At 46.1% G+C, this 22,703-nt stretch overlaps 1 protein-coding gene across 1 annotated transcript in view; it reads left to right on the top strand.

Moving 5' to 3' along the window:
- The window catches only part of LOC144157949 (sodium- and chloride-dependent glycine transporter 1-like), a 51,747-nt gene that overhangs the window by 7,398 nt on the left and 21,646 nt on the right, over positions 1-22,703 (top strand). Inside the window, exons 4-6 of the mRNA XM_077688659.1 lie at positions 5,779-5,963; positions 13,302-13,434; positions 21,019-21,153. Of these exons, the coding sequence (XP_077544785.1) occupies positions 5,779-5,963; positions 13,302-13,434; positions 21,019-21,153 (453 nt within the window). The remainder of the gene's footprint in view (positions 1-5,778; positions 5,964-13,301; positions 13,435-21,018; positions 21,154-22,703) is intronic.

Consider the following 22,703-nt stretch of genomic DNA (forward strand, 5'->3'; position numbering starts at 1 on the left):
GGTTCTAACCACTTAAAGGGACACTGAAGTGATATGTAAACATTGCGGGATTACTAGCGCAAATTGTAGTCCGGAGTCCCCATTTCGACCACTCTAGGCGCGTTTACGCGATTTTATTTAGTATAAAAACTAATTCGAAAATGCTGTCCTCCTCTCTTTACGCTCGCCCATTTTCTGTGGCGTTTTCGTGTGACGTCAGGAGGGGATGAGCTGGCAATTGGCTGCGCCACGGCTGCGCTACTGCACGGCTCCCCGGCCGACAGAGTCAGTCGGCCCAGCGTTTCGTCCGCCGGCCGCCGGCGGGTCGTCGCAATCAAGGAGGTTAAAAAAAAATTGCTTGGTCGCAATTCGTTCGCTTAGTTGAAACGAAGCCAGGACACGTTTGTGAATGGAAGAATGTGCCTTTCTTTACTTGGTTTGTTTGTACACTGTATCTAGCTCCAAGTCAAGGTCGCTTCACACAAGCGCTGCACATGCGACGCTTCGCTGACTGGTACGCCAGTAGGAAAATGTAAGGCCTCTTGAAGGCGGGAGAAGAGTCAGCGAAGTCAATATAGGTACTAAGCAAATAAAATCAACTGATATTTTTACCGTACAGCGTAAAACTAGGGCGCGGGAAGCACTTTTTTGCGCTGGGCGAACAAGCACAGCGGTCAGCAGCACGACTACGCATCTGCGAACGCTTTTCCGTCTACGAAATGCAATTGCTAGACGTGAGCTACTGTGGAAACTCGGGCGACGCTTACTGCACCACGGCCGCTCGATGGAAACTAGGTCCGGCCTGCCGAACGCGCCTCTCCGCCGGTGACGGCGTTAGTTTCACTTTCCGCCGCAGCGTCAGTCGTGGCGCTAATCATCGGTGAAAGAAGAGCGGCGGCTGCCGGCCGCGGTCACGGTTTCAATGCGGTGTAAGTTGTTCATGACTGCACCGACGGCAGAAGTCAGCATCTATATAATTTATAATAAGATGCGGTGATACGTGACGGGGAAACTCACAATATAGGCGTCACGTACTAACTATTATTTCAGAAGTAGGCACAGCGCTAAATTTGTTTTCCTTTTAGCGCACCGCATGCGACATTATCATGTGGCGCATTGACAAAGTCGAGCGCAATAGGCGGATTTCTTTCTATAGACTTTCCCAAGGCTTTCAGGAATAATATTTGGCGTGGCAAGCTAGTCTGAGCAACCGCATTTATTTATAACAAAAGACGTTATAACTTGCGCGTACGTAAAAATTACGTAAACGTTTTATGCTGCGCCGTACACGCCCATTTCTCAATGCGCGTTTGACAAATGTGACTGGATATTTTCACACCTTGATTTAACTGCGTTTTCAAAGGAAACTGGAATAATCTTAATACCTTTCAGGGTCCATTGGCCCATTTCTTTTGGAAATATTGTTAGACTGCGCGTTAGGTTACAGGGTACACAAAATTATGGAGGACACACGAATAAAGTGGACACGGTGAACGAAACTATGGACTGATTAATTGCAACAAGAGCACTATTTACATGGGAACCAAAACTCGGAAAGGATGCAGTTGGAATGGGGTAAAACTGTGGCAGTCGTTCTTTGATTTACACTAGTTGCAAAAAGTAATATACAGTTGAAAGGTAATTGAAATTAAATCGCTGGGACATCAAGGATAAATTTAATACACCATTTAAAGGGGGATTTATTGGGTTTGTCAGAAAATATGTAAGTCCTCTTCGCCTATGGCTCACCGGCCATCAGCTTTACAAGCGGAAAACCTTTGGCGAGAAATGTTTTCGCGAAAGCTTCAGTGAATTCTCCACAGAGCTATTAACGTCGCCAGCCCAGGTGGCAAGAAGCAGCCTCAATAGCTTTTTCAAGACCATTTCGCACAGCTCATGACAGTGGAACGGGTCCCTGTTTATGGCGCACCACATCAGCGGACAGTCTGCGAGGTGTGGGAATACGGTGACTGAAAGGAGCTTACAAATTTGTCTGCTGTGTCGAACTGCCTGTACAGCGCGGTCCTCCTCGAACTTCTTCACTTGTTCGCGAAATTCGTCGCAGCGTTTTTTCAGTTTTTGTAGTTTTTCGTTTAGTCTGTTTTCTTTCATTTTAAAGCGGCGGGCATTTCTCTTGGTGTTATCGAAAAAGCCTGCCAGATCGAACCAAGTCTGGCATTCTCGAGTCTCAAAATTACGTTGGCCGCATGATAGCATGTCCGTGAGAGCGTACAGGATTGTGTCTTCCTCTGCCGGTGAGTGCGGTTGATCTCTTTCTTCATTCCCAGTTAGGTCCAGAATTGAACGTTCAATCGTTTAATTTTATGCAACCATTGTGCTCACTTGCTCTTCATTGCTTGCTTGAGATGACGGCGCACACGCCTCGAGCGGCGGCCGAAGAAGCGCCCTCCTTCTTTTCGGGCTTCCCGGCTGCATGTACGTTGGGTACGACGGGAATCTTGTCGGCACAGCTGTTGGTAGCAAGAACTTGCGCTTCAATCCCACCTTGTAGTCATCCTCTTTGAAGTGCAGCGAGCAAACGACTGATCGGGAGCTTGGTTTCCATTGGCTGCCCTTGTCGATACCTTGACGGGAGATGTTGTGCAGCCAGGGGTCACGGAGTTGCTCTTTGGCCGGAAACTCGTGGTAGCAGACGCCCGAGGTTTTCGAGGAATTCGACTTGCAGCGCGGCACGCAGCAGTACTTAGGCATTTCATAGCCTGAAGCACACTAGTACGTTATATTAAGCGCGCAATGCGCGGAAGTATGCGAAACGAAAAGCTCAAAGCGCTCACGCGAGCTTCAACACTCCCGCCACTGCTGCTTTTCGCGCCCAAACCGTAGTCTGCGCTGATACGTGGCGCCCCACTGCGAGTACAAGCGGCAACTGTAAGCTTCGCTTTCATGACCTCGCCCGTCGCCCACGCGCGATGGTGCAAGCCGCATTAATCCTTCCGACCACGGCTGCTCGATGGACCCCATCGAGGGGCCGTGTTCCAACCGTGTTGCTTGCCCGGGTTATTCCGGTTCCACTCTCCTGAAGTTAACATGTACGGATTACTAACACTGGAAGCTGAGCTAATTCGTTGCTGTTCAAAATGAAACACGACAAGCAGTGCAAATGCTAGACGACATAGAATCACGCAGAAATACACAAGTTCTCACTCGCACGCAGTTTTTATTACATCTTTGAATACACACCCAAGCGGCCTTTCAGACTTCACACAACAAATTTCACACATACGGCACACTCGATCGCACATGCGAAATCAAACCACGATTCAAACGAAATACGGAAAGAAGAAAGCAAACCACAAACACATTACCGATAGCACGCAGGTGTTTCTCTAGCAAAACAATCAGGTTCGCAGCGCATCTCAGCATTTTACGTCCCTGTTTAACGAGTAAATAACTGGTTTACTCAGTGATGTGGCCAACTATTTCTCCGCATTTGGGGACACGTAGTTCGGGGCAAAATTACCGTGCCTGAATTCAAACATGAGACAGCCCTGGTGCTGCTGAGCCTGTGCTTGGCCATGTTAAAACACGGCCGTTTTAACATTGTCCTTCAATTAGCATATGGTGAATGGCAGCTTAACAGAATTTTATTTTCCAGCACAAACGGGCTGCAGTGTTCAAACCGAATTGGCATTGTAACATCTACAGTCATATTCCCGAACATCGCGGGAACTGGGTCGCGGGAGCGGTCGCATCGCTTTCGTCCTTTTAAACCGCGAGCAAGAATTACTTACCGCCGTCAAACAGATGAAATTCTTAGATGTTGAAGGCATGTCTTTGCCGTAAATTGTGGTGTTATTATTTTCCAGATACGCATGTTACAACGCGAGTGAACGACGTTTGAAGGAACGATGACCGTCGGTATTCCGTAGGCGCCCCGAAGCGACCGCCGCGGGAGCTGTCACCGATGCGTGGCGCCCCCGCCGAAAGTAGCGGCGGCAACTGACAACTCCGCTCTCACGCCGCCGCCCATTGCCGGCGCGTGAATGAGCAGGCCGGACCTAGTTTCCATCGAGCGGCCGTGACTGCACGATCGCAGTACAACAAATAGTCACCTAAGCTGCTTGAAATGCCAAAACTAAATGAAAGTGTAAACCGGTTGTACAATATATGCCCTATATAGAGACTCACTCGCGTCCTGCTCCGTGGCTCAGCGGTCTGGGGCGCTGGGTATGTCACCGCAAATGTTTTGCGAGTCACGAGTTCGAATCCCCGCGGGTACGTGCTTTTTTTTTTTGTAAGTTAACTTTTTTGTTTTCCCCCGATGTTTTCTATATTGAGTTCACCTTTTTTTGGGCCGCAACGTTCATGGCTACACGAACTAGTTCACAAAACGCGCGCAGGCTGGCACTGGCGCGCTAGCGAGTTCTCGTTGGCGTGCTGTTGCCATAAGCACCGACTGCTTGCAGGCAGTGGGCACAGGCCAGAATGAACAGACCCTTGGCCTGGTGCGAACACGCTTTTTACGATACAGGCATGAGGGAGGCAAGCTCCAAATATGGGGGAAAAGCGCATGACATTTGGGCGCCTGCGGGTACGCGGAGGGCGTTCATGCACTGCGTAGGTCTCGGCTAGTGAATGCTACGACTACAAGCCGTCCTGGGAGGCTTATATAGTGCATTTTACAGCCGACAACATGGCAAAAGCGCGGTACGATGATTACTGAGATACTGAGAATGCCCATCCAACAAAGCCATTGGTTATGTTTTACAGAACCGAAACCGAAACTTGTGTGATTGCTAACCTTGGGCATCGTCCAATCACGGCGCCCCTCCTCCCAACGTCACAGCCTTAGTTGGTGCGGCCGCCGCAAACCGCGCATGATAGTTTTTCTTCTTTCGCGCTTTCTAAAATAATTACCGATTTGTCAACCGGATAAACGATGAAAAGTGTGCTAATCTGAGCCAGTCTACGCAGTGCAAGCAAAAACGGGAGCTTGACAAATTCACTTCAGTGTCCCTTTAAGTCGTCCACGCTACCTAGTATCGTTTTTCACAGGGACCTTCACGTCACGTGTTTTGATGCTTTGGGAAAGCTAAAAAGTCACAACAAACGTACAAATATGACCAGATTTGTGTTCCAAGATTTTGACTGTTGCGAGCGGCTTGTGGAGCGTAAATCCCGGCAAGCGAAATGACGCAAGTCAGAGCGTGTGGTATGCGAGGTGAACGGTGGCTGCATAACCTGGGAAACGAAGATCTTACTCGAAGGAAAGTTATGAGGAGGCAAGGAGAAGCGATCAGGCGGCTTAAATGAAAGGAAAACGTTCTGGAGAAAATATGCCATTGTGGTTTAATTCAAGCTAATTTAGAAAGGTGGAAACTTGCCGGAAAGAGTCCTTTACCTTACGTTCACAAAAATGGGGGTGCAATGTAAGAAGTCCTCGAAGTCGTCTTCACCCAAGCGCTCCGGATTAATTACTTGAAGGGACAAAGTGTACAGATTTGACCAATGACGAAGCCCAACATTCGATTTGGCTTAAAGCTGCAAGCGTGCAGGGACAACACATATGGCGTGCAAGGAGTTTTGCACTGCCCAATGTATCTGCGCACTGTCCCTTTCCAGTCACATTTAATGCTTAGCCACGTCATTGGCCGAATTGGCACTGTAGGCCTCTTCGACTGGTCATTATGGAGCATTGTGGCGAAGACGGACTACAGGAGTTCTTATAGTGTATGATGAAAAGTGCGATTGCGAAAAAAAAAAATAAGAAACAGCGAATGGACGCGAATGGGCCAATCATGGGTGATGTTTTCTGTGCTCGGCTCCACGTGAACGCAGAGGGCGTGCAAGAGCGTGAACAAGACGCTGTACAGCTTGTACTCGGGAAGGAACGGCACGGACGTGAACACCAGTGTGGTGTTGGAAGGCAAGAATGGGTCGGTGTTGGTGCCTTGGGACGCCTACAACGGCAGCTTCTCCAACTGCAGTGACTTCGTCGTGAGCTCGCCCGAGGAGTTCTACGAGTGAGTTCAGCCGCTATTTCGTGTGTGTACCCAATGGTCCTTCAGCCGCATATTATAGCGAGGCTGTGTTGCGCCGCCAGGTAATGACAAAAATTGCGTGCGTTTATCGGGTCGCGGCGACCAAGAATCTCACGTGTTCGCTGCAAAGCAAGTGTTAAATGGTTTGTAGCTTTCAACCTAAACTAGGTATATAAGAAAAAAAAATGATTAGGAAATTGGACGCTAAGACGTACGACTAATTTACTATAATTAGTTATTTACAATGAAGGTATAAACGCTGCGGGATTCCAATCTGCTACCAGTGCAAGCCGCACAGGGAAGGCGCATCGTTACAGAAAACGGCTTTAACTCTCGTTTTATATAAACTACCCCGAAACAAATTATACGAAAATGGTTTATATACTTACTTCTGAGGCGCCTATGTGTATGTGTGTTTATTGGGTCATTATAGGCAGTCACCATAGATAACGCAGTGTAGTTTTCCACCAAGACAGATTCTCTGGTCCTCTATCTTCACAGTAAAGAAAGCGCTCTAATTTTGTGAATGGTAACGTGGTCATCTCAAAAAGCGCAACCCTGCGCAATACAGATCTTGTGGCGGGGGAAACACTGGTTCCAACGTACAACGTATGCATCAATAAATCAACCAAGTACATGCAATACAAACTTAATGACAATTCGTAATAATTTCATGTGCGTGAGTGTCTAGCTTCACAAAGACCCTTCTTAGACGTATGCAACGTATCTTAAAGACGCAGGCACGCTATGTATGGGTCTATACGCCCCCTAGCGGCCCGTTTCAAAAGCAGTCGCGGGAGTCTCCGGCCCGCCTACCACTGTCGCCGTTGCTTTCGCGGCACGTGCACGACTGGTATTTTACGTTTGTATGCGTTGGAAATACATATTTATGGGGAGAAGCCACTCCGTTCGCAAATGTGGTGTATTTATGAGAGTTTAAATGCTTCTGACGCGATCTTAATGTGGTACCTTTGGTCCGCATAAGCGCCAGGTGCGTGTCACAGGCCGGCGTCGTGAAATCGGCATATGCATGTAGCTGATTGTAATACCACTGCCCTGAAATTTAGTAACAGTATTTCTAATAGCAGCGTTCGTTCAGATGCTCATGCTACGGCCATACACTACGAGGCAAATCGGTTTCGTGTGCTTACATAATCTAGCGGATCATTCATACCTGACAGCACGCGAGTTACACTTCATCTCAGATATTGATCACTACCCTGAACAAGCCAATTTGGCAAAAGTTTCATGAACATTCTACGCAATAAGCACAATGGATAATGGAAAAGTATATGCGGGAGTCAGCACACAACAAAGATTTTACAGCTTGCTCGTCTTGTCGCGAGGTGAGCCGTCGCAAACATTCATCATCTGCTACATACATCCTCCGCTTATATCCGCGTCCGCTACTAAACGGTTCTTCGAAACATCGTCATATGACAAAGCAAGCCTGCAGAATCTAGCACAACAGTGATATCAGAGGGCCTTATGAGATACCACACCCTTCCAACGACACCTTTTATCGCTAATTGGGAAATTATTTACTGTAAACTTCAAAAAAATGTTTGCGCCGAGTGATCAGCTGTTCCTTAAATTCGAAAACAAAATAAAAGTGAACGCGCAGTTTGCGCGTGATGGCTGAAACAGCCATTCCTTGATTTCGCTCCACATTTGTATACAACGATAGTTAAGCGCCCACCTTCCCCCGTCTTGGAAAATAAAAGTGCATTTCGCATCTAGTTAGTCTAGTGAGTCCAACCTTAATTAAGTTAAGACGAACGTCTCTAGCATTTCCGAAGCTGCGTTAGGTTTTTTTCATTCCCGTACGAGCTATTATACTGCTTCCGGACTTGGCAGACCATTTATTTTTCTGTGGCTTCATTAACTCTCCTTGGTCCTTGCTATCAGGCGGGGCGCATATTTAACGACCCACAGCTCTGGAATATACTTAACATGTTGGCGTTGCCTCTAGTCTTATAAAATGCACGTTATTGTCAGGTATTAGGTAATCACATCCCCGAATCATATTTTTCTATGACGTATATACTCGAAACAAAACTGCATTCGTTGTCCGCGCTGCAAAACGAAACCAACCTCTCACTGTGCCAGTATCAGGTCTAAATGAGGCGACAATAGAATTCACTTGCGCCTGACGTACTTGGAGGTGACAGCGGTCATATGCTGACATCGTCGCCGACGCCCGTAAGAGCGGCGAAGAATTTCTTCGCTTGGTAACACTGGAAACGGCCACAGACATGGCCGATGCGCCACGGACACGGCGCGTATGGTCCCTAGAAATATCATACGGCGCGGCTTGGGCCACTGCGCCCGCACGCCGAAGACAAAAAACAAAAACAAAAAAAACCTAGCGTGCGTCGTCTGCTTTGTTTAAACGCGATTCCAACGGTGGCGTCAACAGAGATGTTATTAACCATGTATTCACGTATTGTGCTTGGCTTAACGCTTCGGCACTTCATTCAATCCTGCTTGAAAGTTTGATGTGGAATTAGATGCGTTTTACCAACGGCCCAACTTCCTTCCGTTGAGTGTTCAGCCAAAAGTCAATTTCACGAAGCCCGATTTAACAAAAGTTCAGATTTAACGATCTCCCAACCCACACTCATACGCCCATGGAGCCAAATGCTTTTATTAGCTCGAAATAAGGAAACCAATACCATGACCTGTCCCGATTTAACGAACATTTTCTAAAAAAATGCGGCTCAAAAAGTGTTCAGTTTTGGTCTATTTTGAATACCGCGCCTCAAAATTGATTCATGGCGTGCCAAAGACAACAAACCTGTAGGTTCCTTGTACCGCTTTTACGAAACTGCGCGCCGCAAAACTGGAGTAGTAGTTTTGAGTTGAGTTCACCAGATAGCGCCAGCGGTTAAAAACAAAGTTTCGTTCGCACGTCATAGATGGCACTGGTGCTGTTTCCAATTTGGAATGAATGTTAAAAAGAAGGCGAACACCGAGTTAAGGGGTGGATGCTCTTTATCTGTTCCGGATGCTTACCGGAACGCACGAGGATACCGAAGACGGACAGGACGCACTACAAACTTACAAAAAATCGGTGTGACCGTTTCTTACAAAGCGCATGCAAAAAAAAAAAAAAAAACATCACCGACTTCCTTGCTGGGAAATGAATTTTTAGTGCCCCTGGGCCTTTATTTTTCAGGTAACAATTTTCGTAATCTTTTCTTTATATGAGCGGGCAAGAATATTATGCTCGGAACATATACACTTCGCAAATACGACGCAGCATAAGCTTGCTGGATGCCGCTACAGCGTATTATAGAATGTACCGAATTAAGTGACCAAGAAATCACTCGATTTACCGAAGTTCTCCATTTAACGAAATCATTCGCGACCCCTTTCATCTTCGTTAAATCGAGTTTTGATTGTATTAGGTCATTTGCAACGGCGCTAGCGCTACATCGAATAGGCTCGTGCAGCGTCTAGCGCAATAGTATTTTCTTCAAATTGTGCCTGATTGTGCGTCGAAAGAGTACTAATTTATTTGTCCATGCTCACCAACAGCACTAGGCTTATTCTCGTGTGGTGCATTATAAAAGTACAAAAGACATACAAAAGAAACGATAAAATACGCTATGCTATAACAGTGCAAAAGACAGAAAAAACAAGACAATACACTTGAAAGGGTTAATATTGTCAGAAAAGACGACCAAGACAAGAGTATGTTCTTATAATTATGCCAAATAATGCTGCGAAAGAGAGCTAATTTATTTGTCCATGACCACCAACAGCACTAGGCCTTCTAGTGTGGTGCACTATAAAAGTACAAAAGACAGACAAAACAAACAATAAAACACGCTGCACTATGATGATTTTCGTGTCGGCGTCTTTTCGACAATATTAAGCCTTTCAGGTGCATTTCATTGTTTTAAATACATAGCATTTTAGTAACTCACAATGTCACGCGGCGTTGGCGTGCCTTGTCGTAGTCCGCAGCCAGGCCACTACACTATAAAAGAAATAACAGTTTCCGGCGCCCGGTTTCGAACCCATGACGCCGCGGGCGGAACGCAGGGTGCCCGGCGCACTACCGACTGAGCCACGAAACCGACACATATTTCGATGAACGCGCCTTATATCCTTCACTCATTTCTGGTTTGTTTCGAAAGCGCCACAAGTTGTCCCGCGCCTCCGAAAGATGGCGACACGGGTCCCGCGATCGAGAGATACGACTTGCCGGCGCACCCCCTCGGAAATACTGTGCATTTGATCGTGCCCCTCGCGAGGGGGATGTCTTTTGTCTGTCTTTTGTACTGTTATTTGCCTGTCTTTTATACTGTTATAGTTATAGCTTACAAAAGACAGACAAAACAATGAACTACACTTGAAAGGCTTAAAATTGTCAGAAAAGACGTCCAAGAAGACACAGAAGTCATCATTACGCAGTCGCTGCACTCGGAGCACTTAGACAGCGTCTTTGAAGCCACTACATCAAAGCATATGTGGGGACGGAGTGCTAGCACTGGCGTTGGAAGCTGAACAGAGCTGGCTAACACGGGGTGAGGTGAGGTGACTGTGAGAGGGAACGAGGTTCCCAGCCTGCACCACACATGTATCGCAGGGAGAGAAAGGGAAGGGGAGGGGGCAGAAATATGGGTTGAGGTAGTGGTACAAAGGTGGTTGGGGCAGAAAAAGGAAGGGGTAATGGGGAAGAGAAGATAGATCAGCGACCACCGCCCGGGAACGGGAAAACGGTCACCGGGCTTTTTTTTTTTGAACATGAAAGGAAAATTTCCTTGTTTAAAACGAAAAATCAGAAAACTCTACAAGTATTAAAAAAAATAACAAACCCTAAACCTCAAGAACACTTCGTTCTAAAAATTGATCTTCACTGTCGACTTGGATCCTTGGTAGACGTCTTGTCTTGTTTGTTCTTGTTCTTGATCTTGAACTTTACTTGATTCTTGATTCTTTGATCTTGGTTTGTTGATCTTGTTCTTCATGATTTGTTCGAGAACTGATTTGACCGGGTATATAGATCTGTTCCGCCTGGTGGTTTGTGATTATGTGTTGGTGTTCTGCTTGGTTTCCTTGTGTTGTTATGGTGTAAGAAGGGAATGACTGGAGATGTGGGTGGAGGAAGCCTCACCAACATGGCGTTTCTGCTCCATCTCCGTATCATATCCCATCTTTATATTGTCGTGATTGGTCGTGTTGGTGTTCTGTTATGTTTGGTGTATTCTTATGCTTGCAGAATGAATTCGTTAATTTTTAAAACCATCTCTTCTAAAATTAATATTGTATCCTCTTTCTTAATTATTTCCGCTTTTCTGTTCTCTAAGTGCTCTCCTAGTTTTTTAATGAGTCCTTTCCTTTCATTTATTAAGAGTGGGCATTCTGTTAGATAATGATCAAAGTTCTCTATATCCTTGCTACACTTGCATATAGATGCCTGTGTTATTCTGAATCTTGAAAAATAAAACGGGAATCTACCATGCCCTGTCAGGGCTTGGGAAGAGTAGAAGTTTGTAGGAAAGTGGTCCGGAATTAGATTTACGTTCTTAATCCACCTATAAGTATAACTTGTTTTGCCATCTTTATTCCAGACCTTATTCCACTCCTGGTTTAACTTGGTATATAAATATTTCGAAATGAATGATTTTGTTATTGGAGCATAAGTTGGTTCTCCGTTTCTTGCGGCTTCTTTCGCCAATTCATCTGCAAAGTTATTGCCTATTGAGGAGCTGTGTGCTTTTACATAACTGAGTTTTATACTTACTGCTGCTTTCTCTCTAAGGACTAGTTTTTGTTCGTTAATTATTGGATTTGTGTTAAGTGGGTTTTTTAGTGCTTGTAGTACCGACCAACTATCGGTAAATAGTTGATGGCTATTGTTTGCTTTGTTTGTTATTATGAATTCTATTGCCTTTTGAATGGCTATTAGTTCAGCTTCGTAGTTGGAACTGTATTCTGGAAGCTTAAGTTTTTCCGTTCTTGCTATTTGGTTGTTATTGTTAAATATTACAATCGCTGCTCCTACTTCTTTTTCCGTCTTTGAACCATCCGTATATATTCGGTAGTCTACTATTTCTTCCGTGGGAGTGATTATAATGCCGCTTTTATTTGCTGGGTGATCTGTCCAGAGATCGTATTTTTTCACGACTTGATTACTTCTGTATAGCTTGTCGTCACATGAAAATGTTTTGCCCTCTTTTAGTACTCCATATTGTTCAATTTCTTTTTCAATTGTTGGATACACTGGCGGGATTTTTGCCATAATGTTTAAGGACAGGTTTGATGTTGTTTTAAAAGCTTTCGTTATCATTAGTAACGGTAACCTTTGGATCGCCTGAAGTTTCCTTAAAATAGTTACCTTCCGAGTGTACCACACAAGTGCTGCGTAAGTAAGGATTCTTTCAATGCCTCTCTTAATCATTACTCGCACTAATTTTCTTTTTGAACTCTTGTCATCGTTTAGCGTCCTGTACAGGTTGTATGTTATCTTAGCTATTTTTTCTTTTAGATATTTTAGATGAGGTAAAAATGTTAACTTATGATCTATTATTAAAGTGAGTAACTTCATTTCGTTGACTGTTCTTATTCTGCTAGAACCTATTTTAACAGAAAAAAAAAATCATTCACGATTCGTACGTCAAAATTCTAATTCGTCCAGATTAAGCCGCTTGAGGGCGTTGTTGCAAGCGCATTTAGCATGCGGGGTGTAGCGGCGAGAAAAGATTGGAGAAAAGATATGAGAAAACGTTTTTTGCACTTTTGCACCCTCCCCAACCGCAAGTATGACGACGCACTCAATTCAAGACTGCCGATGCGAACTCCATCTTGGGAATAATAACAGCTTTATAGAGGGACGATCGTCCTGAAAAGTCTCTTGTCGCACCAGAGAGCGCACCGAGAGAGCGAAGAAAGAATTGGGCCAGGTAGTTAACTCGAGATGTGAACCGAAGACTGGAATCCATCACAACACCCAATCGCGTACCAGGCTAACTCTTTTTATCAACTTAGAGTCGAGGTGGTAGAAGAAATTGAATAATTATTTTGACTGTATGTAATAGCAACGATATACAAAGAATTTATGTTTATGTAATTAGTTTTACACCAGATGGAAATCGCGTGTTCGTCGCTTTGAAGGTGGGCCCAATCTGCATGTGCACGATGAAGTTTCATCTAGTCTGCAGGCTGCAAGAGAGATGAGTGTTTTATAGCGAACTCTATATAATTCACAAATACGTTAAACAGTAGAGGGCCCAGAATGGAGCCTTGGGGAACTCCGGATGGCACATCGAAGCTGCCAGACTGAGTTCTATGGGTGTTTACTCCCACCAGGAACTACGTGCTAGGCGTCAGCAGCGGGGTACACGAACTCGGCAAAGTCCAGACCGGACTTGCGGTCGGTCTTGCCGTCTCCTGGGTTGCCGTGTTCTTCTGCGTTTTCAAAGGAGTCCGCTCTTCAGGAAAGGTGAGGGCCGCTCGCTCTTCCTTTGCTTTGAATCTTCGTAGCACTCCTGCGACACCCTGGGGTAATTTTCGCAACTTCACAGTGGCGCTCAAATGAAATTGTAGTACGCGATTATAGATGGCGCCAGAGATACTGTCAGCGCAAATCATGGAGGAAAGATGGCGCAAATTGTTGTGGAGAGCGGAAAGTTGGAAAAGGAGAAGACGGGAAGTGCGGTTTTGATAGGATGATTGGACTGGAGGAGCGGTGAAGTTTGAACAGCTTATTTGAAATAATGATGGGAGATGGGAGCACTTACCCATCTCTTTTATCACCCCCTTTCTCTTCTAATCTTTCATCCCCTCCCCCGCTCCCCCCGCACTGGGTTGTATGCAGGTTAGCCCCCAGATGGGCTGAATAATATCCCCAGTGCACTTCCTTCCCTTTTCACCCGAATCACCTACCTACCTACCTACCTACCTACCTACTAGGTAAAAGCATAAAAAGGCTGATTTTTTGCAGAGTTCGAGGCACGTCGAGAAGTTAATTACTCTGAATTTGCGCCGCTTGCGTGTCTCTCACGCTGCATTTTGTTTACGTGCTTGATAAACTAGTTACGAAAATAGTGGGTAATAGCGCAAACACAGTATAACTAGTTAACCAATGCCATCATACGTTAGCGTAATATCATGTTCTCTGCTGACATGCTGACAGTTAAATTTTATTGATTCACTATCCCACTATCAGCTGTCAAATCACGATGAGGACGTTCTGGTTGCTGTCGGTTCTGTACTGGCGAAAAGTCGCAGTTTCTGCAGTGGGGTAAAGACATGGTTTATAACCTATAGCTCACTGGAGCGTGAAATGGCGTACAGTTGAAATCATCCACGAATTAGAAATATTTAAATTCAAACTTGAGCTTATTTAAATTCAAACTTGAGCTTGATTCTTCGCTGTATTTTCGGCGAAAGCGGCAGGGTAGTCTCATAGCCAGTCATCCAGAAACTGGAAAGTGGTTACTGTAATGAAGTTGGCATAAGGTTTTGTTTGCATCATAGCTGAGTTTTTTATTGCACCGGGTTCGAATCCTGCCTGGAGAGGGCATTTCAACATCCACGCGCCTGCGCACTCCGTGCTTATTTGCTTAATAATTTCATGCAACATCTGTGTCTGTTAAGGTGCAGTGACCTTATACTCAGTGACAACTTAAGAACGGCACCGGAAGTTGCCGCTGTGCCTTATCACCGTAGCCGGATGTTTCTCCGCGCGGCGCAAGTAGAGCGTTACTGGGAATATTTTGAACATGGCGTGAGCCATTCCCGTGATTTTCTGGACTTAATATGCTTATAAACGACTCCAGTGACGACAGACAAACTGCGTGAGACAAGGCAGACGATATCACGTGTTCATAGGAAACCCCTTTCAAAACGAGCGCGCACTGACGTCACGGGTCCGGCGCTTTGGCGGAGTGCTACACTACATGAGGTGGTGCCGTTCTTGAGTTGTAACCGAGTATAGTGCGACATCGTTTCAAAAGTTTGAATTCTATATAATTCTATATAAGTTGCCTGTGTCACTACCCTTTACCAATTGCGCATGCACTGTTCTTTCCAACTCCACGCACTTACTCTCGAACCCCCTTTTTCGCGGTGCTATTCTTTAAAGGAGGTGGGGACTTAATATTCCGGACCACACGAGCGCGTGGCAAACGTGACCAATGCGCACTCTGGAGGCCTGGCGTCTGTTGTCGAGACCGGCGCGGCGCGCATGCGCGTCCTTGTTTACTCGCAGGCACGCTGATTTTTTCGCTTCCTACAGCGGTGGTGCGATGGTCACCGAAGCACCGCAGAGCGACGCCTTTGTAGCATTCCTCTGTAGCAATTCCTTTCATTCCCTTCGAATGTGCGGCCTAATGTGACGATTTCGGCGGCTTTGGCGCAAGTGCTCTTCGCGTCCTGATAAATGCTTCCGGGGAATGCTTGGTGTTGTATTTTTGTGCGCCATCGTTTATAAACGATGAGACAAGGTGCTTCCGAGCGGCGTCGCTGAATGAAGCACGCATATGAAGCACAATCACAGGGTGCCCCGCCATCGACAACAAAGTGCCAGGGAGATGAATCGCGAACATTTATTCGTCCTGTTTATTTTGTATACTACTTGACTAGTGAACTTATTTTTCATCTAGCTTTCCGCTGCCGATAAAGTAAACGATTTGCAAGGTCATTAAAAGAAATTATCTCAATTTGTTGCTCTCTACTTCTTCAAAAATGTTCCAAAAATATACTCATATAAATTTTCTGTCCGCTCTGCCCGTCGAGATTCGTCAAAATGGCACCTCGGGTTCCAATCGAAGAACGCCGAATGATTATTCGCTACTTCTCGACATAAGATTATTCGTAGCTTAGTGCCGGCCGATTTTTTTTTTTGCATTAAGAAACAGGTCTTCAACCGCTGCAGCAACAGCTTGTCCTCCTCTTCTGTCGCAGGTCTTATCCTTCTGATCCGCTGGACATCGGCAACCCCCCTTATTCATTCGTGTAGGCGTGAATTGCTCGGCAAGCAGCATCCCCCGACCTGTTAATAAGCCGGCAATTTCCCCTTTGAGGAAGGCTTTATAATAAGTAGCGAATAATTTTTCGGCGTTCTTTGATGGGAACCCCAGAAGCCATTTTGACGGATGTCGACTGGCAGAGCGGACACACAATTTATACGAGTATGTCTTTGAAACATTTTTAGAGAAGTACAAAGCAAGAAATTGAGCATTTCTTTTATGATCCTTGCAAATCGTTTACTTTATCGGCCGCGGAAAGCGAGCTGAAAGATACGTTCAGTGGTTAAGTAGTATACAAAATAAATAGGATGAATGAAGGTTCGTAATTCATATCGCTGCGACTTCGTTGTCGATAGCGGGGCACCCTGTGATTGTGCTTCATATGCGTGCTTCATTCGGTGACTCCACTCGCAAGCCGCTAGTCTCATCGTGTATGAATGATGGCGCACAGAAATGCAACACAAAACATCCCCCGAAAGAATATATCAGGAAGCGAAGAGCACTTGCGCTAAAGCCGTCGCAAACGTCACATTAGGCCGCAAATTCGCCATCGAGATGAACGAAATGCTACAAATGCGGCGCTCTGCGGTGCTTCCGTGACCGTCACACCACCGATGCAGGAAGCGAGAAAATCAGCGTGCCCACTAGTAAAAAATTCCCGCGCCTTCCCGCGAGGGGAACACGAGTAAATGCAGAGCATTGGGGCCTCAGTACTGATTGAAGGCAGTGTTGCTTCCATCGCTTCTTCCGTGATGCTGGAGTAGCAGACACGAGTAAACGTGGGCACGAGCGTCAACCAAGGAAGGAAGGAAAAACGCAGTGACTGAAACATGAGCGACCGCTAGCCGCTATTGGCGGTGAGCGCGACCACGGGCGGCGCTGCGGAGCGCGCCTCCGTGACGTCGGCTTAGGGATTCTCGCATTTGTCGTCTGCTTCACTCGGGCTCGCTCTGTATGCTGTTTCTTTGCGCGCGGTTGAGATTTTGTGCTTGTCCGCAGCAGATCTCGCGAATGCGCAACTTTTTTTCGTAGCAAAAGACTTAAAATAGCGTAAACTAGCTCAAGGCGTGATTTTAAGTATAGTTTTTGATACCGCTCCGGAAAAAAACATTGCCGGCGTCGCCTATGCATTGCTGTGAAACTGGTCCTGTGCGGAGCGCGAAGAGTCGGAGCTAGGCGTCAGCCTCTGTGTTCAGCAGTCTTTCGAACAAAGGTAACAGCCGCAGGCTGACAACCGACAACAGCGAAAATGGAAGACCAAAACAAATTCCAGGCCTTCGGGGCTGTCGGCTTTGGCAGAAGGCATTACGATTCCAGCTAATCGCATGTAAGGTAAAACAGATTTGGCAACCTTGCCTAACGCTCGAAACTATTGTATCAAGTCACTTTACGTTGTCACGGCATGGAAGTGTGCCGACATGCATTATGGGGCACAAATAATGTAGGTTGATTTCCAAATAACCTGCTGTGTGTATAGGCGCGTGCTGGTTTTCTACCTGGCTTCTAACCAGTATGCAGGCTTATTGAGCAAAACGAGTTACCTGTAAGGCAAACATACAGTAAGACTATGTTTTTTCATATTTGGAGGGATATTTCGGTACATTTGCCACAACCATATCATCCCAATGTTCAGACAGGCATTATAGTAAAACTGCACTGAAGAGGGGGAGGACCAGGAGGAGGAGAAAACAGTAAAATCGAGCTGATTAGTGGGCAGGCTCCTCAGTCCAAGACGAGAGAGTAAGATTCATTCTTCAATTCACCGAACGTCATCCCGAGCAGGCCAGGACTTGTTCTTTGCGACTGAAGGGGTTGGAAAATAATAAAGAGCTGTCGGGACATATTCATTGGTTTCGAATTGTGTTATACTGAAAATTGGCATGTATACTATTTGTTGCGTTAGTTAGCAAGTATATCAAGTTTTCAACACCGTAATCATGTCAGAACTTTTCGGGTTGAGATTGAGTTCGTTACGATATCGATGGTTGGATAGAAATTAGGTGCACAAAAGCCGCCTTCGAGTACTGTGGACAACGTTATCTGCGCCGTAGCACAGGTCTTATTGCATTGAATATTCACACGAACTTTGTGAGCCTCGCAAACATCCCCAAACCTCCTAGGACGTTTAGGACGGTGCATAAAATGAATGCGTTGGGCACAGAAGAAAAAAAAACGTTCATCTAACAACAACGAAAGAAAGAGAAAACACCCGTTTTATTTCCTGCTGTGCGACCCGCTGTTTGATGCGTAGCATTAGACTCTTGAGTCTTGATAAGAGCATCTCAGAAATAGTTAAGGGAAGCCTACGCATTTGATTACTTATCGAGGAGCTCTGAGCGCTGAAACTCGCAAATACGCTAGATAGGACGGGGGCGAGTTACGTCTGAGCGATGTTCTCTGAAAGTCGTTCTCTCTCTCCTCGTGTGTTGTAAAATTGTGCGGGACAAAGCTTGAAATTATTCAGAGTCGTCAGAATCTGATTGAAAACACGCTTTTTAAAGCACCAAAGCATAAAAGCGGGCGATTTCTAGCAAAGGCACTGCTGCCAGTCAGAACGGGACGACCGCGGCGCGGGTGTAGCAGCGCGGCGAATGTAGCAGACGACAGCGGAGCGGGTCCCTAAGCTGACGTCAGATCCAGGGGGCGCCACTCAAACATCTCACCGCCAATATTTGCAGCGCGCGCAGTAGAGGGAGAGCAGTACGGGGGGGAGAGCGCGCATGCGCAAGCAGCGCGCGCCCTTCCACGACCCACCGCGCTGCTATCACGCACCTGTTAGGCCGAGACCGCGACGGAGCGATCGGGCTGACTACGACGCATGCGCGCGCCAGCTGCTGTTGAGAGAGAGGAGGGAAGGAGAGGCGCACCTGCTGCGGACGCGAAACTGTTGACACCGTCCGACGCAGGAACAGGCGAGGCTAAGAAATGCTCTGCATTTAAAAGGACGCGATTGCGCACCGCGCCGGTCTCAACAACAGGCGCCAGACCTCCAGAGTGCGCATCGGTGGCTTTTGGGCGCGCTCGCATGGTCCGGAATATTAAGTCTCCGCCTGTACAGCCTCCCAAATTTTTAATAATACAGCGGGAGCGACGACCGGTCGGCGTGTTAACCCCTTATCACGGTGTTCACCGGCGAAATAGGCGAGGGTACGCGCACGCGCCTAGAACTATCTGTTGTGGGAGCGTCGTCTGCTCCGCTGTTCTTCTCAGGGCAACACACCCCTGTTTTTCTTATCCTGCAAAGCCGTTTCGCTACCGCCTAAGGCGGCAGCGTGGGGCACGAAGTCATTCAGATGCAGTAGCAGGGGGTGCGCCATCCTCAAGGGAACAGCACAGCAGACGCAACTCATACAACAGATGGCCCTATGCACGTGCGCGCACTGTCGCCTATTTCACTGCTGAACAACCATACATAGTTTCATACTAATATACACTAGAGGGAAATTTGGCGCCACTGTCTAGGGGAGCCCCGCTTCAGCGAGCGTTCCGTCATGTACCTGACAGGCACCATAGTTTCTTAGTAAGTATACTAGAGAGGAAACTGCGCCTTGTAAGCCGTGTCGTCGGGGGGGGGGGTCATGGGAAGACCTCCCTTTTTGGCTTGGGTTTGGCATGAAAATTGGATTATTAAGCGGTTTTTTGGGTTTGCTTTCTTCACTATGATTAACTCGTTTACGAGCTACAAGGAAGCCGAAATCCTCCCTGTTCTGTGGTATCGGTGTTCGGTGAAACAGCAGGCAGTGCGTGATCGCACCTGACATTGCTCATGCCGCAGTCGAAGGACGCATGACTGAGCGGATAATATGACGCCGCGACATTTGTAGTCGACGAAAAGAAGAAACAAAACGTACTTCGACGAAGACAAGATACGAGCACGGGGATGCGATAGATACGGGCGCTTTTATGCGTCCTATCTTGTGATCGTGCAGGACTGTTTAACGCCACGTTTTCCTTTTTCTTGTTAAACTAGTTGGCGGTCGGTGCACCGGTTCACCACGAAGGCAACGTTTTCATAGGCACGCTCAAAAAACTTCCCAAACTCTTCCAGCAACTTCTTATTTGCAATATAGGTAAAATTAATAAAATCAGAGTCAGTAATGAGTTTCCTCCCCAAATAATAACCTTGTTCGCAACTACAACCTTGGCCTGCGGAATAGCGGGCACAACTGTTCCGACAAAAATACGCTTTATTACTTTTTTCCTTAGTTTTAAAGCAGGCTGTTTTTATTTTCCACTTACATTATCGCACACTATTCTTGGCGTTTTTGTGGTACTTTGTTTAAATTTGCGGTCACTAAAATGTTTCAATCCAAGCCAATGATGAAACTAGGGCGAACGCAATGTATAATGGCGGTCCATGACGACACAGACGGCCTTGATGTGAGCCGCATAGACGCTAGCGCCAGATTTTTCAGTAGTGTATATTGTGAGAAACTCTATAGCAGGCACGTTCCACTTCTCCTTGGCATGGCTCACGAATAGGCGGAAGAGTTGGCTCTGGCTGCAAAAATGCAACAATATTACTGCAGAAGATTAATAGAATTTGTTTTATTATTAAAAAAATTAAAGCTCCAGAAAGATGTATTTGTCAGGGATTATTTAGAAGCTTCATGCAAGATGAACGAAAAAAGCATGTTACCCCTTTTTATTGATTTTGGCTTCAAGACGAAAAAGAAGCCATGTGGCTAACCAAGCCAAGGAGGCGAGGAACGTCGCTAGCTGCAATGGCGGCGCCCACGTCGGCCCGCGAGTGCAGCGCCAGATTTCCCTCTAGCATATATTAGTATGAAACTCTATGTGCTGAACGCCGTGATAAGGCTCTGACATGCCGGTCGGTCGTCGCTCGCGCTATATTATTAAAAATTTGGGAGGCTGTACACGCAAACGTGATGACTGAACCTTTAGAAGGCCCGGAAATTCCCTCTATTTAAAGCAAACCACTCCACAAAAGTCAATTCATTTTGCTTGAGGCCTCAGCTGAGGCTGCACGATGCTGCACTCCTTACCATTTTCCGGGATTCTTGAAATTGAACCAATAATGTGCAATCACGCAGGTGTCTTACTTCACGGCAGTGACACCATTCTTCATCCTCGGAGTGATTTTGCTCCGAGGCATCACCCTGGAAGGAGCCTTTGACGGCCTCTCCTACTACTTCTACCCCCAGTGGGAAAAGCTGAAGCTCTTTAAGGTGGGTACCGAAGATACTTGGGCGTCTCTAGTCACTTCCAGTTTCCACCAGCGCGCGGGTTCTAAGAGATCTAATAGAGGTTTTCTCTTGGTTGGATTTGGAGATGTATTCATTAAAATTTGGATCAAATTTCCTTGTGCTGTCGCAGCCCGTTTAGGCTGGGCGAATAGCATTTGACGGCTTTCGTGGAGTGGATCAGAGAAGTTGATCTTTATTAGGCCTAGTGAGCTATCGTACGTTCTAGGCCGGATGTCTTGCTTGAAAGCGAGGTGATAACTTTCGTCGCTAGAATATTTAATGACTTGTGCATTCAATGTTCAACGCGCTCAAAGCCTAGTCCCTGGCATAGCTCACCGCCTACCCCAGTTCTTGGGTATACCAATCACTGGGCTTTGTGGATGTTTGCCGGCTGACTGACAGGTTCTAAATATTGCGCGTTACTCGTCCGGCCTGCACTGGTCCATTAAATGTGAGCTTAGCTCAACGATGCCGTTACGGCCTGCCATGCGCGGTGATCAATAATTGAACAATGAGGAATCCCATTGCATGATTTAGAAAGCCACGGCGCATTGTTAAACATCACCCCCTCGCGTATTCGTCAGTTTCGGCCAGGGACTTAGTAGTCAAGAAGACAATTAGGATAACATATATTTAAAGCTTTCACCATCGGTCGCAAAATCCACAAATGGCCTAATGGAAACAAACGACGTCTACACGTACTTAGCACAAGACGAAGGTTTGGAGAGTTACAGTGTTTTCCTGCCTACGGAGCTTGTGCATACGGTTACAGCCTGCATACGGTTACAGCCTGCATACGGTTACAGCCTGTTACAGCCTGTCCAGGTTACAGCCTGGACCACGACGTCTGGCGCAGCTTCACAGCGTAGTCGCGTTGCCCGCGTTAAGAGTTTGGGTTGATAAGGTGTAACTTAAAAGAATGCCACAAACGCCCATCACTCCGATCATGTGGATAACGAGCGCGCGAGCGGACGAACGGACGGACAGACGAGGCAGCAAGCGAGTGACAGAATAGACAGACAGACAGACAGACAGACAGACACAGATGGGCAGCAAGATGAGAGAAAATACAGATCTGAGATGGCTTAGCGCTATTTGTTGGTGAACGCTATCATTAAATAAATAAATAAATAAATAAATAAATAAATAAATAAATAAATAAATAAATAAATAAATAAATAAATAAATAAATAAATAAATAAATAAATAAATAAATAAATAAATGAACAAACAAGCAAAGAAACAAACAAGCAAACAAATATGGGCAACAACATGGGCGTAATTACAAACCTGAGGAGACTTAGCTATGCTTGTTGATCAGGGAAAAATAAATAAAATAAATAAATAAACACAAACTAGAAAATATTAAATAAATAAATAAAATCATAAATAAGAAATAAATAAATATTACAGCCGTCCGTTACACTAAATGTGAAACCTGTCGGAAGTGCAGAGCAGTGATTCGCCATAATGAAGTTTAGCGCCGTTATCCTCTCACTGCTACCACCCAATGCAATTCAAATTTCCCGCCT

The sequence above is a fragment of the Haemaphysalis longicornis genome, unplaced genomic scaffold, assembly GCF_048455015.1.
Source record: "Haemaphysalis longicornis isolate Haplotype H1 unplaced genomic scaffold, Haemaphysalis longicornis Haplotype H1 scaffold_10, whole genome shotgun sequence".
NCBI lineage: Eukaryota > Metazoa > Arthropoda > Arachnida > Ixodida > Ixodidae > Haemaphysalis > Haemaphysalis longicornis.